The 16,588-nt window shown below is 29.6% G+C and overlaps 3 protein-coding genes across 5 annotated transcripts; 2 read left to right on the top strand and 1 right to left on the bottom strand.

The window, feature by feature from the left end:
* Nucleotides 1-1,955: 1,955 nt before the first annotated feature.
* BCE2 (2-oxoacid dehydrogenases acyltransferase family protein) lies at nt 1,956-6,031 on the top strand. Of its 3 annotated transcripts, none has more exons than XR_016334583.1 (8): nt 1,956-2,295; nt 2,684-2,830; nt 2,944-3,069; nt 3,470-3,843; nt 4,339-4,586; nt 4,677-4,825; nt 4,913-5,001; nt 5,266-5,290. XR_016334583.1 is itself a non-coding variant. In XM_022866955.2 (8 exons), exons 1-8 carry the CDS (start codon nt 2,119-2,121, stop codon nt 5,745-5,747), a joined length of 1,503 nt encoding a protein of 500 aa, XP_022722690.2. In that variant the 5' UTR covers nt 1,956-2,118; the 3' UTR covers nt 5,748-6,031. The 3 variants fall into 3 exon arrangements, 2 of the variants coding, with proteins under 2 accessions (XP_022722690.2, XP_089612295.1); XM_022866955.2 differs by lacking the exon at nt 4,677-4,825 and adding an exon at nt 5,634-6,031 and having other exon boundaries at nt 5,266-5,493; XM_089756169.1 differs by lacking the exon at nt 5,266-5,290 and having other exon boundaries at nt 4,677-4,968.
* A 684-nt stretch (nt 6,032-6,715) lies between these two features.
* LOC111280064 (oxaloacetate tautomerase FAHD1, mitochondrial-like) lies at nt 6,716-10,072 on the top strand. The gene is made up of 7 exons (XM_022867217.2): nt 6,716-6,931; nt 6,999-7,164; nt 7,782-7,834; nt 8,331-8,393; nt 8,779-8,829; nt 8,946-9,063; nt 9,560-10,072. Exons 1-7 carry the CDS (start codon nt 6,821-6,823, stop codon nt 9,673-9,675), a joined length of 678 nt encoding a protein of 225 aa, XP_022722952.2. The 5' UTR covers nt 6,716-6,820; the 3' UTR covers nt 9,676-10,072.
* A 4,422-nt stretch (nt 10,073-14,494) lies between these two features.
* Nucleotides 14,495-15,720, bottom strand: LOC111280141 (uncharacterized). The gene is made up of 2 exons (XM_022867323.2): nt 15,425-15,720; nt 14,495-15,339 (listed from the first exon to the last, which is right to left on the bottom strand). Exons 1-2 carry the CDS (start codon nt 15,509-15,511, stop codon nt 14,875-14,877), a joined length of 552 nt encoding a protein of 183 aa, XP_022723058.2. The 5' UTR covers nt 15,512-15,720; the 3' UTR covers nt 14,495-14,874.
* Nucleotides 15,721-16,588: the final 868 nt, after the last annotated feature.

Below are 16,588 nucleotides of genomic sequence, written 5' to 3'. Positions count from 1 at the left end.
ATCAAAATAAATCCTGTATGGTTCATTATATTCCTAAATGTAAACCCTAGTTTTAGAAGAAAATAAGCTCATCAAGCTTGTTTCTTTTGTGCAGTTCATGCCAAAGACTGTCTTTTCTTCTTTGATTTTGGAGGTTTTAATTTCAAGCTTCAAGTCTACTTTATCATACTAGAAAAAAGTATGGGGTTATGCTAATGCTTTGCATCACATCAGTTCTAATCAGGTTACTCAAATCATGCTTATCTTTCTTTCTTGTCATCTTCTCTTTCATTTTTTTTTTTTGCCATAAACGATTTTTTGATTGAAAGAGAACTTTTTGCTTATATATATATATATATTCATAATATAAAAAAAATTATAAATATTAAAATTTGAATTTCAAATTTAATAATATAATTTAAAAAAAAAATTTATATAATTTTTTCGTGCTAAATGGGCACATAAATATAACAATAAAAAGCTAATGTTAATTTGATATAATGTTGATTGTTGAATATCTACTTGATTTTAAGTTTAAATTGTTACGCAAGAATTCAAGAATAACTTTAATTTAATTTTCAATAGAAAAAGTAAAGAATATTTTATTTGAAAGGAGGAGAGATAAAAATAAAAAGAGATAGATAGATCTGATAAATTTATGTATTTATATTATATAAAATATTAAAATTAATATATTTATATTATATTTTATACGAAAATTATATGTTATAATTATTATCAAAATAAAAATATAAAATTTATTTTTTATTTTATTATATATATAATAATTATTAAAATTTTAAATTATATTATATTTATATTTTATTTTTATATATATTTTAAATTATCAATCTTTACAAACTAAAAGGAAAAGAGAGAAACAATAAAGAATATAAAGCTAGAAAGGAAGGAAAAGAGAGCAAACTTTAATGATTCGTGAAAATTATTGAATTCTTTTTAACTATTCCTTAGTGATATTCCTATCCTAAAAAGGATTCCCAATGTTTTGTTGTTGTATCTTCTTCCATCAAAGAAAAAAAACATAGTAATATAACTAAAATATCACACAATATGTAAATCCACATCAAGTTTTTATTCACAAAAACCAATTTTTTTGGCTTTTTTGAACTCGTATAAAAGAAAATTCGAATTTGATGATGATATGCAAAAAATCATATATTAATCACTTAAGTTAAATATTCAGATATATTATATCAACAAGTGATTGATTTAATCGATTAAAGTTATTTTTTTCGACGATAATATTTTGGATTCGAGTATTGTCGGTGGTTATTTATTAAGGTAATCTTAAATGCATAACTTATCGTAACTTATTTTAAACTGTTAGATACGACATATCTTATTCTGACTTGAGAGACTGAACAGTTTATTTACTTTCAAATTTTTTGCTTGTAGCAACCAACAAAAAAAATTCAAATACATTATTAATATTATTATTCTTGATAAGATAAAATGGGAGTGAGATGAGCTTATTTTTTTATACATAAAAATATAAGTTTAAAAATAAAAAAATGATCGTCGATAGTAAATTTGAATCACAAATTTATTAAAATTTTAAAATAAATATATAAATAAATTGAATCAAACTTTGAATTCTTAAACGGAGTTGTTCAACTACGTGTGAAAATTGGTTTGTTTTGGATAAGTTTCGTGGTGTTGATGAAATGGTGGGCAAGTTCTTAGTCTATTCATTTTGTGTTGGATCGAGTCCATTTTTTGGTTAGTATAGCCATTTTTCCAAAGCCTTGGTTCCTTGCCCAAGCCCACAAAACATCTACCCGTCGCCGCCTCCGTTGTCTTTTAATAATGTCATAAATAAATTACATATTATAGATAGATAAATAAATTTATAACAAAGAAATTTAAGTCTAATTCTGGTTGTTACCTTTTATTTATTTATTTTTTTTTGCTTTACATGAAAATTATTAATGAGATACTTAATACAACTCAGCTCTGAGTCACTCTCATCTTCCAATATTATGCTGAGTTTAGATTAGAAGAAAACGCAATCTTTTGTCCGAACTCTCAAGCAAACAGTGCCTAAATATATCCTTTACTTAAAAAAAAAAAACTTTTTTCGAAGAAAATTTTAAGCAAAAAAAGTAACGCCGGAGAATTATGATCGGCAGGAGGATTTTACAAAAGAGAACCTGGAACAACGGTCGGCGATGGCTTTGTCCTCACATGTCTTCACTTTCATCTCCGGTGCCGGCGGTAGAGCCGGCGGAGGAGTGCAAACGTCACTTCTCCAACTGCGTTAATACGGCGTTTTCATTAAGCAATAAGCCTCACAGTGTGAGTTCTTGTTCATGTACTCAATTGCTGTTCAAATTCAAATTTCTTTTTTACTCCATATGAATTAGTTGCTAAATTGATAGTAGTTTCGTTAAATTTGTAATTCTATTATTTGTGTTAATTGTTAAATAAACTTGACGATTCTTGTATTTATGATGTGTAAAATATTGAAATTCGTATATTGGTGTCCATATATGATAATATATAAAATGTGTATTTTTGTTTTGGTAAACTCATGTATAATTATTATTAAAATTTTAAATCGTGTCATATTTGTGCTTTTTTTTTATTGTGTTCATCTCGAGTCATGATATTGTATTTTAAATTGCTAGGTTTATTGTTAAATAATTTGATTAAAAAATTTTGTTTTTGTTTTTATTTATTGTAGTTCAATATTCCATATTTGGTAAATAGATGTCAGTTTTCGAGTAATGCTGTGGCTGATCTTCCTATGAATGGAATGGTTGATGTGCCATTGGCACAAACCGGCGAAGGTATTGCTGAATGCGAACTTCTTAAGTGGTTTGTTCAAGAGGTGAGTCATGTTGACCTTTAATGGTTTGATTCATGTTCTGTTTTCTTGGTTTAATTCAAATTCTAATGAAAATTCCATTGAAATCTTTAATTTGATAGTTTTGTTCTGGTTAGGGTGATGAAGTTGAAGAGTTTCAACCACTTTGTGAAGTTCAAAGCGACAAAGCAACGATTGAAATTACAAGTCGTTACAAAGGGAGAGTTGCTTACATTCTCCATGTTCCTGGTAGCATCGTAAAGGTAAGAATTGACCGCTGGTTTTGAGCTTGTCAGTTAATTCTCATGTTGATTATGATGGTAGTTTATTGTGGCTCTGCAGAATTGAAAGCCTTGTCCAATATGTAAGGTTGCTAGAAAGTGTATTATAAGCTTTAAACCACACTTCTATCATATAAAATTTGACTTCTGAACTCAAAAAATATATGGTTCCTTTGAATTTCTGATTTTCTAATGATGTGATAGTGAGATAGGAATGTTTTGAACTTGAATTTATTTGTGAAATGAAGAGCTCCAATTCATATGTTTGTGTCTGTGATTATCTAGTTTCATCCTTGTAAGTTATTATTTATGCCCTTTCCACCATCAATTCATACGAGACAAGGATGGATATTAATGCTTCCAAGTTTAATAAAAATTGCAGGTTGGAGAAACTCTTCTTAAGATGGCTGTTGAGGAAACTCAGGTTCCACCAATAATCATTCTTAATTTGGAAAATGCAAAACAAGTTGATGCTAAACTGAACAAAGAAAGTACTGTCGAAGCCCTATCCACACCCGCTGTTCGGAACCTTGCAAAAGAACATGGTATAAACATAAATGATGTCCAAGGAAGTGGAAAAGATGGCAGGGTATTGAAAGAAGATGTGCTTAAATTTGCGATCCAGAAAGGCATCATCAAAGAACCATCAGTTACTGCTAGTGCTGATCTTGGAAAGCTGTTACATGTAGAAAATAATTCTTCACAAGTGTCAGCTCAAGTGGCAGGGAACTATGAAGATACAATAGTTCCCCTAAGGTATTGTATATGGATATACATATATTTTAAATTCTGGGATTTAGTGGGATTTATATCACCTAAATATGATTATCAGGATTAATAAATAGCCTAATTTATAGTCCCTATGATGATAATCAGTTAAAAGGAACATCATGCAATGACTGCTTGCAATCATGTGTGCACAATTAGCTGTAGAGCTGTAACTTTAATTTAAAATGCTGAGCTTGCAGTTTGACTTGAGAGGCACTGCAGGTAGCATTCATAAGCGGCAATAAGATGTTAGCAAAATGTGCAAACAAAATTGCAATCGATCGGATGAAATTATCTCCCTTTTCTATGCTGTCCTGAAGCTATTATGAAATTGCTGATGATAGTCTTATGTTCTTTCTGTGGTATAAAATGGTTAAATGCAAGGTCTTGCCTATTTCTGGAAGATAATTATTGGCAGGCTGATCAATTTAGTTGGAGTCAAAAGCATGCTAATGATGCTTTGTTTTTTTCTTCTTTTTTCAGGGGATTCCAGCGAACAATGGTTAAAACAATGTCTGTGGCTGCCAAAGTTCCACATTTTCATTATGTAGAAGAGATTAACTGTGATACACTTGCAGAACTTAAAGCATCTTTTCAAACAAACAATACTGAGCCTGGTATAAAGTTCACATTCCTTCCAGTATTGATAAAGTCACTTTCAATGGCCTTGAACAAATATCCCATGGTGAATAGTTGCTTCAACGAAGAGTCACTTGAAATAATCCTTAGAGGTTTGTATACTTATTCTTGCTTTTACTTGGCTCCTTGTTTTCTTCTGATTACCAAAACGGTATGTTACCAACATGTGCTATTTTGATCAGAGGATACACACAAATATGTCCAGAAGTTGAATGTACACATGCATCGCTGTTTCCACTATGAACATGTTTCTACGTTTCAGGTGTCGACAAATACCAATTGCTTCCAAGAAAACGTGTTAATCAGTGACAGCCTGCTATCATTTTGAGTGGTTTTATCCATTATATCATAGTCTTGGTTGCTTCTCTCCCTCCATTCTCCTGACAATAATCATTTTTATTCTCTGTGATTATTTTAGGTTCCCATAACATTGGAATTGCCATGGCCACTCCATACGGCTTAGTGGTGCCAAACATAAAGAATGTTCAGTCTCTTTCTATCTTGGAGGTTTGTAATGTTTGACTTCTCATCTATTTAGGGATTGTAACTCTTTTAACTTCCCTCTCTCCAATCCTCTTCCTTAATAATTGAAGCGTAATATTTATTGTTCTCCTGCTGCTTCAATACCCCCCTCCGCCAAACCCTTTCCGTATTCTTCATAATTATGGTGCTCTGAGTTGAAGATAGTTAACTGTTTCTGCATTTCCTTCTGCCATACCTCACAGATGATTCTTCTCAACTGTGCTTTTCTTTACTCTGTTATACATTTAGATAACCAAGGAACTTTCGCGGTTACAACAACTGGCACTGGACAACAAGCTAAGTCCAACTGACATATCTGGTGGAACAATAACACTAAGCAATATCGGAGCCATCGGTGGAAAGTTTGGTGCCCCAATTCTCAACTTGCCTGAAGTAGCCATCATTGCAATGGGTAGAATACAGAAACTTCCACAATGGGCAGATGATGGAAATGTTTATCCTGCCTCAATCATGACTGTAAGCTCCAATTTACGTATTTTCTTTTCATTTATCCAACAGTTTATGCTAGTATATCTTTCGTATAAAACTACCATAAGATTAATCTTCGGTGAGATGTAACAATCTGAAGATATCTGACATGATATTATCCTCCTCAGATTAACATAGGTGCAGATCACAGAGTTCTGGATGGAGCAACAGTTGCAAGATTTTGCAACGAATGGAAACAGTTTATTGAAAAACCAGAGCTCCTCATGTTGCATATGAAATGACTACTAGGCTTTGACAATGTATCAGCCTTCTCTTTCCTCAACTGTTGCTTCTAAGGATAAATTAATGCCCTTGTTGTAGTAGCGATTAGCTGAAACCTCAATTCAGAGCCCATAATTTTTTTTTCTTTCAATAAAATAGATTGAAGGCAGATATGAGCAGTAATGTGCTTTATGTTAATTTAATTAGGGTTACAAATATTTTAATTAGGCACAAAATATCTGAGAATTCTATCATCATTTTACTTTTTAATTTATATGTTAATTTATTCCCACTTATTATTTTATTTCCACCCCTCATTTTAAATGGCTAGAAAATGGATTTTAACTATTCTACAGCTAGTTTTCATTGAAGAACAGGACGTCAAACAGTTCGAAAATAGATTTAATTTTTATTTTTATTTTCATTTGTTGATGTTCTTTTACTAAATTTAATAAATAATTATGAATAATATTATAATATTTATTAATTAAATAAATATATTATAAATATAATAATTTGTTCATATTTAATTCGTTTACATTCGAAAATATAAATGAACATAATTTTTTACTAATATTTTATTAACAAATTTCGTTTTTGATTTGTTTATTTATTAAACTTAATAAATGATTATAAACAATAATTCAATATTTATTGATTAAAAGGATAGATGATGAATATAGTAAAGTTCGGTAATCTTCAGTAAAATTATATACACTGCTATCTGTAAAAACATTTTGTTTTATAAATAAATTAAATAATTAAAATATAGAATTCAATAAAAATTTTAAATCGATTGTTACATTTTATTAATTATTTGTTATTTTTATTATATATTAAGAGATGTGTTTTATTGCTTGCAGTAAAATTTAAAAGCTCATCATTTCTCTTAAACTTATAATTTAAAAAGTAAATAGTTTTAAACTTATTTTTTAACATAACAAAATAATAATAATAATAATAATAATAATAATAATAAAACGCCAGCCTCGTTAGTTGTTACCAGCCCGCGAAGCCAAGTCGCCAAGTAAGAGCTGCTCATCGAGGACTCCTTCACTCTCTCTTAGCATATTTCTGACCCAAAAACGAAACTATGGCGGCTGCAGCATCTTTACAGAATCTCCTTAACCTCGGGACCAAAATTGTCGCCGTTGGCCGCAACTATGCCGCGCACGCCAAAGAACTCGGCAACGCTGTCCCCAAGGTATCTAATTCCCGTTTATTATGGTATACAGACAGCAGATTTTGATTCGTTTAAATTGCGTTTCTAGGAGCCAGTGTTGTTTTTAAAGCCGACATCATCCTATTTGGAAAATGGAGGGACAATTGAGGTTCCACACCCTTTGAATTCTTTAGATCATGAAGTTGAGCTTGCAGTTGTGATCGGACAAAAGGCTCGGGATGTGCCTGAAAACACTGCCATGAGTTATGTTGGAGGTAATATCGGATCATTTCTGTCTGATCAAGGCTCACATGTCTGGTTTTAGTTTAGACTATTCAAGTACTGTAGATTTTGTTTTTCCTGGTACTTGGGTTTTCACTTAACTCTGTTTGGTACTGTTTTCTGGGGTAAAAGGTAAAGTTTTGGGGCTGATAAGGTCAAGATATGAGTGGGTTTAAGAACTTGAGAGTTCCCTTTTTCTGCAGAAAATATGATAAAGGAGCAAAGTAATTTGCTTTTAATTACTTGGGTTTTGACTGAACTCTGTTTAGTGCTGTTTTCTGGGGTAAAAGGGAAAGCTTTGGGGCTGATAAGCTCAAGATGAGAGTGGGTTTAAAATCTTGAGAGCTCCATTTGTCTGCAAAAGGTATGATAAAGGAGCAAAGTAATTTACTTTTCATCCTCCTCAAGACCCCACCTTTTTTATGAGATTACTTATCTTAACATTTTACAATAGTTTTTTTGTTGATTGATTTTGTTATGACTTGGATGTGAATCATTGGATGCTGCCACATTTTCCATTCCTTTTTGTTTCCTTTTGCACATCGACAATTTATATAGACTGTGATTAAATGGTCAATTTGATGCCGAAATTACCACTTTTGTGCTTCAGGCTATGCTTTAGCATTGGATATGACTGCAAGGGAAATCCAATCTGTTGCAAAGGTACAAATTTTATTCATATGAGCTCTCCTGTACATTTCTTAAAGCGTTGTTACTTCACATGAGAACCTGGTTGCCTTTGAATGTTCTCCAATTTCATCTTTTGTGGCCGTTTTACTCCTTTCATTTGTGTGTTAACAAATGAGTATGGGATCAACATATTAAATGAAGCATGTAATTATTGGACCAAATCACTCAGCCTTGGTGAAACGTGAAAAGTTGAAATTCATTCTATGATAAAGAGTATCTAAAGTGATTTTTTTTTTTTTTTTTTTGCTGGGAAACACAACAATTATCCTTTTGGATAATTGCAGCGCCCTGTTGTAAGAAATAAAACTCATAGTCTGAAGCATCTACTTTAATGATGGACCTTAACAATATGTTCACTTTTACTTCTTGAGAACAAGAGTTTTATTTGTCACATGATCTTTCAATTAATCATGATTCCACTTGTCTTATTATTCGATTTAATGATGTTCCTTTCGGTCACATTTGTCAGTCTGCAGGTCTTCCTTGGACAGTTGCTAAAGGGCAGGACACCTTCACACCTATCAGTTCTGTTGTAAGAAATAAAACTGAAATAGTTTCATCTCTATCTTTCCTCTGAAGTACATTATGCTTAAATTAATTTTGAAGCTGTTGACAAGATGATGAGTGTGTCTTTTAACCTTTTACACATTCTGCTTGGGAATAATCACTATTAAATTCCTATGAAAGAGTAAACAAGACAACTTTTTCTCCAAATTTCGAGTGTTCTCTTGCTTTTAGTTGATGAATAGCTCAAATCAGGCATGTGCAGAAGCAGATAACATACCATTTACTGACCTTTAGCATTAGCCTAGGTGTCTTCTTTTTGATAGGGACTGAGGAGAATTGCTATTCTTCCTCTCGTTCTATTGGGTTAATTATCATTCACAGTCTGCTGACTAGAAAATTTTTTTTTGCAGTTTTCGATGTCTAAGGTGCCTGATCCCGACAACTTGGAATTGTGGTTAAAGGTTTATATACTAGTACTCTTTTATTCACCTTTTTTTTTTTTGGTACGTTTGGGTTCTTCAACTTATTGTTGTTCATTCCAACTGATCAAGGTTAGATGAATTTCTTTTCATCACAGGTGGACGGAGAAATACGCCAAAAGGGTTCCACCAAGGATATGATTTTTAAAATTCCTTACCTTATTAGCCACATAAGTTCCATTATGACACTTTTTGAAGGAGATGTCATATTAACAGGTTATATAGCATTCGCTTTTTTTTCCCAGTTTTTCTTCTTTCACATTTAATGTTAGATTTTGTACATGTTTCTCTGGTGGTTGTCCTTGAATAACTACTATGTTGATCCAAGACCAAAAGCCATGGGCAACAACACCACATTCGCTTTCAGGGGGTATTTGCTTTTGTGGTATCTGATTCATGTTGACAATCCTTACATCCAAATAGGACTCTTTGCCAGATTCTATTGCATATTTACATTGTTAAATTGTGCTTTTATGTCTCTCAGTCAACTTTAATTTGTCTATTACTCCATTCATATGTAGCGTGATATGGTGTGACTGGTTGGGGTGCTGCAGTTTCGTTATAAATTCTAGCATACCCCATTTGTTTTGGTCCATTTTCTTTTTAACTTCTGATTAGAAAGCTTAGTTATTGTCTAATATTTCATTAACAAAAAAGATAAATTCTTCATTTGAAGTCTTAATTAGTTGCCCTGTTGATTTAATTTTCGTAGGCACTCCACAAGGTGTTGGCCCTGTGAAGGTAGGACAAAAGATAACTGCTGGAATAACAGGCCTCATGGATGTTCACTTTGATGTTGGAAAACGCCAAAAGCCAGGAAGCAGTTGAGCTTAGCGCATCCATGCTGCTGCAACCAGAGCCTGTTGAAGCACATCCTTTAAATTTTTTATTCGACTGCAGCAGGGAATAAATGGCACATTCTTCTATTGGAGTTAACCGAGCACCTGACAAACTAAAAGCAAACATAAATATAACCAAGCGTGAGAGACACAGCCCTTCGATCTTTACGGGTAGGCAATTAATAATAGTAGTGTGAATGTTGTGTTTATGGAGTCACCTTCATTATCAACATGCAGTGTTACTTTCAGTGCGTTATACTGAACTAAACTCAAAACTAATGCCTGTTGGCTTTTGAAACTTGTTCAATTGTATGGATTGTGCTTAAAGTTTTGTATTACAAATTATGTCAGTCAAATAAAAATCATGTGAGATTTCATAACAGTCACTTGAAGTGCAGCTTCAGGCCAGAAGAATCGTTTAAGTTTCAGCATAACTTAGCATATCCAAAACTTTTCTCCTCATTTGTGGGGGAAATATTTCAGAGATAAATAAAAAAAATTGTGCAATGTCAATGTTTGTCCATTTTGAAGCAGCACATGCAAACACAACAATTACACAATAGATTCGACAACAAGCTCCCCAGGATGTGGGCAAAGACATTCTCCTTCAAGTAAAACAGGATAAAGATATCAATTATCTGGTCTTCTTGAATAGGATTTTGATGCCAAAAGTAATAAAATGGAAAACAAATCCAGTTGAAATGGAAGTTCAACAAAATATCATTGGTTCATCAATTGAAGGAGTCTTCCGCTTGGCCTCACGGAATTAGGGATGAGAATGGATAGGGTATAAGTAGGTACAATTTTTTTTTTTATTTCAAATTTTTATATTATATTCATTTTCGTATTTATATTTTATAAGTATTTTAAATTTATTTTTATTTTCATCTTTGTAGATATTTAATAAGTATGAGTAATTTTTTTTAAAAAATAGAAACAAAAATTTATTTTTATCTTTTTTATTTATATAATTATTTTATAAATATACACTAATATATATTTTAAATAAAATATTAATTTTAATTAATTTAAAATAATAATTTATTTTATTTAATAAAAATTTTATTTACTATATATATAAATATGTATATAAAATATGGGTAGAAAAAGATGTTATATTATTCGTCTTTATTCTTGTATTCAACAAAAAATTTAAAATTATATTTATTTTTATCTTCATCTTACGATATAATATATATTTCCATTATCATTCGATTAAAAAATCGAATTTGAGAAAAATAAAATTGATATCCCAATCCAGAGTGACAACTTGTGAGAAAAACTACTATTATTCCTTGTTTGTTTTGAGGTATATTTTAACCATTTTTTTCGCATAAAATGGTGGGATGTTATATAGTTTTTTATTTGGAGAAGAAGGGGATTGAAATCTGTTTTATAAACGAAAAATCATTCATCATATCCTCCAGTTGATAATTTTTTATTAGTTTTTATTGTAGTTTACAAAGAGTAAAAGCCAAAGAATTTATTCACCAAAAAATTAAAAAAAAATCAAAGAATTTTATTGCAAAACCATTATTCATAGTAAAGACTAACTACTCTCTCAATGGGTATCCAAAAGATCAAAAGGAAGAGCACCACAACGTTTCCTGTCAGCAGCTGGATGTACAGGTGCATTCATGGGTACAAGTTCTTTTAGCATGCATGATGGGCAAAAAGGATGTTTTCGATTTTCTTAAGTCTTAAGACAAGAACACATTTTTTTTTCATGTCTGCTTAGGAATTATATGTCTCTTTTCTTCGTATATATGATCAAATAAACGAGTTCATAAATTCATATATTTTTATTTAAGTCATTTTTAAAATTCGATTTCACCTAAATATTATCACAAATTTTAATCTATATTCACATGTATTTCAATCACAATTAAACCAAAATCGATCAAAAATAAGATAAGAATATTATCTTTAATTACTGAAAAACTAAAAAATATAAATGAGTTGAGGTTAATTTGATAGATTTAAGATGTTTTATGTTTTACCATGTTTATATTATTCTTGAAGGATCTTAAAATTTATGATTTTCGAAAATCCATTTTTAAGAATGCAATGTAAATCTTAGAAATCTATTTTCAAAAATGCTATATAAATTTTAAAAATTTATTTTCAAGAATTATAATATATTTTCAAAATTCGTTTTCAAGTGTATAATATAATTCTCGAAAATGAATTTTCGAGATTTATATTATAATCTCGGAAGCGAATTTTCAAAAACATAAAAAATTCAGACTCGATTGGGCTTAACATCTGAGGTATTTTTGTTATATACTAAAAGTTAAAATTAATATTTAATATAAGAATATTTTTTAAAAAAATTTAAAATGTGTAAAAAAAAATTTTGTGGTGCATTTAAAATTCATCTAATTTTATAGCTCCAAACTCACTCATTTCCCAAAAAGATTGTTCAAAGGTTAAAAAAAAAATCTTTTAATCACAACTTTTCTTTGCGAATTAAAATTTGTTTTTGTTTGAAGAAAGGGATACTAGTCATATTCTTTAGTGGAATCATGAATCAACTACTGATTATGAATAAATTTAATAAAGCTATAGCTTAGGTGTATGCAAACATAAAACTTTTCAATTGTATGTTAAATATTTTTATTATAATTGGACAAATTATAAGATTGAAGTAAAAAATTGTAAGTGAATCACTTATAATTATTACACTATAATTAATCAATTATAATTAAAAATTATGTAAGATTCATTAAAATTTTATATAGAATCTATATTTATAAATGGTGGAACTTACATAATTTTTTATTGTGGTGGAATGATTGTAGGATTACAATAAAAAGAATTATAGACAAAATGCAAAATATTTTTAAGAAGCATATTCAATTAATAAATTAGAATTTAGTATTATATAGAGTTTATAAAAATATTTAGATCCTATACTTTTAACTGATGAATTTTTACATAATTTTTATTATGATTAATTAATAATAAAATTATAATAAAACAAATTATAAGCGAAATGCTTCCCTATTTTAAAAGCATCAAAGTAAACATGCAAAGATTTTGTTAAGGGTTTTCAATTTTCTCTTCTATCTTAATATTAAAGTTAGGAGTGATAACGGTTTAGGTTGGATCGGATTCAATTTTATTTTTTCATATATTACATAATATTATAAAATTTTAAAATTTGATCATAATATGAATCAAACAGAATCAATTTTCTTTTATCAGTTTGGTTTAATTTGATTCGGTTTATCATTTTTTTAATTTTTTAAATTTTACATATCATTTTAATATAAAATTTTAATATAGTTAAATAGATTTTGATATAAAATTATTTTTTTTATTTTTAAAAAATTTAAAATATATAAAAAATAAATAAAAAATATAATTTAATTTAATTTGATTTTTTTTAAAATTTTTATCTCTCGATTTGAAATCTAATCGAATCTAATATATATTTAATATCTAAATTTTATTCAAACTAATTAAAAAAATTGATTCATTAAATCAAATACTGTTTTGAATCAATTTTTAGATTTTTTAATTTTTTTATCATTAATTAAAGCAAGAACAAATTGAATTTAAAATTAAATTTAATTGATTTATATAATAATTTTTTAAAAATAAAATTTAACATATTTAAAATTTAAAATTCAAAACTTTTAATTTTTTTTTTATCTCCACATGTCAGCTCTTTAAAAAAATTAAAACATCGTACATAAAAAAAAAAGTGTTGATGTCTTACAAACAATAATTGCTCAGAAAGAATATGAACACAAAAAATGGGCCTCTTGTTTATTAATAAAAAAAGGGTAGTTGGTTATCCTTACATTTAGCATCTACCACCTCCCATTGACCAAAGCTGACAAGGGGCACCTTTGAATTGATTTCCTAAAGGAAAAGGATAGGAAAAGGACGTCGTCGCCAATGCCATCAGGTTCACTCAAGCCAAAAACAATGGCTCTGATCTGAACACCTAATTGCACATGCTGCCGCCGCTCGTAATTTTGGCGTCTTCTGCTGTGGTTTCAAAGTTTTGAACAGAAAATTTAAGGTGAGGAGAGTCTTCTCCGATTTAAGGTGAAGCTAAATCATAAGCTTTAAAAATGATTTATATTGAATTTATAGATAGTTTGTTAAAAAAGATTGTTGAAAATGAAATTGTAATATAAATTTTATAAATAAAATATTCAAATCTTATTAACTTAATTAACTTTTTTTGATATTGTGAAATCTCTTTGATCATGATTTTATGTTAATTAAAAATATAATTAAGTTAAATCGAGTCAATACAATAAAAAATTTGAGTTCGAATTTGATTTAAAATTTGTTATTTGAAATTCGACTTAATTTCAATTGAGTTTTAATTTTTAAATTTAAATTTAATTTGAGATAAAAATTCAAATAGAGTATTATAATGCTTAAACTCAGTTTATTCGATAAATTAAACTATTCAAACTCGATCTCAATTCGATAATAATCGAATCAAATTTAAATTTTATTTAAATCAAGTTCGAATAATTTAAAGATATTGATGTATCATTTACACATTTAAAATTGATCAAATCACATATTTTTAAAAAGAACATATTATTTACTATCATTGTAATGTAATTAATTAATTAATAATAATTTAGTAATGCATATAATTTATAAATAAATTATAAATTATAAATTTTTATATAATTTTTTGTTGTGACTGATTAACAAATAAAATGTTATCAATTTCAAAATTGGTCCAATGGGCAATGGCCCACAAATAAAGGGAAGAAAATTTAACAAAAGACTACCAAAAAGATACGAATATATCTGCATATATAATAATCTAGAACCGGATTTCACGTTTTGTTCACATTTCAACAACCCAAAAACTTGTTGTTTGCAGTAGATTGGGATCACAAGTAAAATCTTGAAAGATTGAACTAAAAAAGTCATTGATTTCTGTGCACGAAAGCAATGCAATACGAAGGTAAAAAAAAAAAAAAGAAAGGAAAAAAGAGGTGAAGAGTCTTGGTCAATGCACGAGTTCATTAGTTTGCAGAAATCAGTAAAGCAGCAAGCTAGCAACAACCAACAATGGAGGATGAAGCCATGTCCTCCATTAAAAGTACTTATCAAACACTTTAGTTTTACAGTTTGCATAACCCTAGCTTGACCTGAAAAACGAAATGGATTGAAAAAATAAGAAAAAAAAGAGAGATTGGTTTGGTTAAGTGACCAAATATATGGGCATGGCAGAGGTAGAAACCCTGTGATGCTGCTCCATGTTGAGTTCCCTGAGACTCAGATAAGGAATTTCCACGTCTCCTTTTCTTGTAGGAGTCAAAGTACCAGCCAAGGGACCTGAAGATGGGCGACTTGTGCTTCTGTAAGGGGTGCTTGAACCGCTTCTGCTCTCAGTTATGTAAACAGGTCCTGAAATTGAAGCCCTAAAAGCTGTAGCCCTTGCACGATGGACGTCAGGTTCAAGCTCAAGATCTAGATCAAGAGTGTCACGTGTCCATTTTTTCCACTTGAAGAGCAAGAGAGCATTTTTCCACCAACGTTTCTTCTTTTTAGCATTGTGGTTTTTCTTGGAATGCTCGTCCTTTGAGATGGGTTTTTGAAGCTTGAAATGTAACAAGTCTATGGATCTTGATGTTTCCTTCCTGTGCTTCTTTGCTTCTTCCAAAACCTGGTTTTTTAGGCAGAAACAAGAAATGGGTAAGCAAAGTACTAAACATAGAAACAAAAGGGATACATTTGAAAGCCTCAAAAACCTGAAAATAATCGATTTGGGGGTCAAAGCCATAGTCACTGAAATGCTGAGGCTCAGGCATTGGAAAGACTGGGGACTTGTTTGACATTGTTTCCAAAAATTCTCTCTTTTCTGCTGTTAGAAATTCACTTTCGGAAGATGGGAAAGTTCAAAGGAAAGGATTAGCTTGGGGGCTCAAGGTGGTAATGGCCGTTGGGAAGTGGCAAACACAAGTAAATGCCGAGTTATTTAATGGCACTACCACTTATTTAAACTAAGAATTTATTTTTATTTTATCTCATTAGCTTGTAACTTGTATGACATGACAGTAGCAAATTAGTAACAGTTGGTAGATGGACATTTACTTCTAGTAATTTTTGCCCCACCTCCCATGGATTTTGGATAGAATTATATTTCAAATTTTGTATGTTTTTATAGGTCAAATATAAAATTTATTTTTAAAAATTTATGTATAATTTTTATCAAAATTTTAAATCATGGGTCTTTTATATTTTTTATTATATTATTATCTAAACAAAAGTCAAGCTACCTCTTTCTCTTAATTCAAGATAAGATTGTGTTGTAGCTTTGTAATATAGATGACAAATGAAAGGCAGTTTCAGGCTTCGTACACATTTAACCCGTTTCTGTTTGTAATCATTGGGATCACTTGTTACCAATTTATCCCATATATCATTAGCTTTTGAAGTTTGGCAATGCAGCTTTATATAATTTCCACTAAAGCTTTTTCTCATATATATATATATATATATAATAAAAGAGTATGCCATATGATAATAAAAAGTTTAAAAAATAAAGACATTAAAATTTAAAATTTAAATCTATTAAATATTATTTTTAATAATTATTATATAAATCAATTAAATTAAAACTTATATTTCTTCTAACAATCATTTTACCCTGCAGACTTGATTAAAGCAGCTACCTCTTACTTTTAACAAGAAAATCCTAAATTCAAAAGTTGTTTTGACTTTTGGAAACATATAAAGCAAAACTTTATAATCTTCTTTCTTTCATTATTATATATAAATCACATTATTATTATTATCACATTGATGGATGCCACATATCATTAGGCATAAATATTTTTATTCTGAGCACAGTTCATTGGAACAGAAAGCACATGGAAACCCCTCTTATTACAACACTGAGGATACCCACGTCT

The sequence above is a fragment of the Durio zibethinus genome, chromosome 27, assembly GCF_047325235.1.
Source record: "Durio zibethinus cultivar Kanyao isolate XHJ-2024 chromosome 27, ASM4732523v1, whole genome shotgun sequence".
In the NCBI taxonomy this organism is placed as follows: domain Eukaryota; kingdom Viridiplantae; phylum Streptophyta; class Magnoliopsida; order Malvales; family Malvaceae; genus Durio; species Durio zibethinus.
The sequence above is the reverse complement of the archived record's forward strand: the minus strand, read 5'-3'. Positions and strand labels throughout refer to the sequence as shown.

Excerpts from the sequence above, each read along its gene's own strand:
- LOC111280141 (XM_022867323.2), bottom strand. The coding sequence starts at position 15,511 with ATGTCAAACAAGTCCCCAGTCTTTCCAATGCCTGAGCCTCAGCATTTC. Across the intron at positions 15,340-15,424 it reads CCCAAATCGATTATTTTCAG|GTTTTGGAAGAAGCAAAGAA; the intron begins GTTTTTGAGGCT and ends CTAAAAAACCAG.
- LOC111280064 (XM_022867217.2), top strand. The coding sequence starts at position 6,821 with ATGGCGGCTGCAGCATCTTTACAGAATCTCCTTAACCTCGGGACCAAA. Across the intron at positions 7,835-8,330 it reads AAATCCAATCTGTTGCAAAG|TCTGCAGGTCTTCCTTGGAC; the intron begins GTACAAATTTTA and ends CACATTTGTCAG. Across the intron at positions 9,064-9,559 it reads AGGAGATGTCATATTAACAG|GCACTCCACAAGGTGTTGGC; the intron begins GTTATATAGCAT and ends TAATTTTCGTAG.
- BCE2 (XM_022866955.2), top strand. The coding sequence starts at position 2,119 with ATGATCGGCAGGAGGATTTTACAAAAGAGAACCTGGAACAACGGTCGG. Across the intron at positions 3,844-4,338 it reads GATACAATAGTTCCCCTAAG|GGGATTCCAGCGAACAATGG; the intron begins GTATTGTATATG and ends TTCTTTTTTCAG. Across the intron at positions 5,494-5,633 it reads ATCCTGCCTCAATCATGACT|ATTAACATAGGTGCAGATCA; the intron begins GTAAGCTCCAAT and ends TATCCTCCTCAG.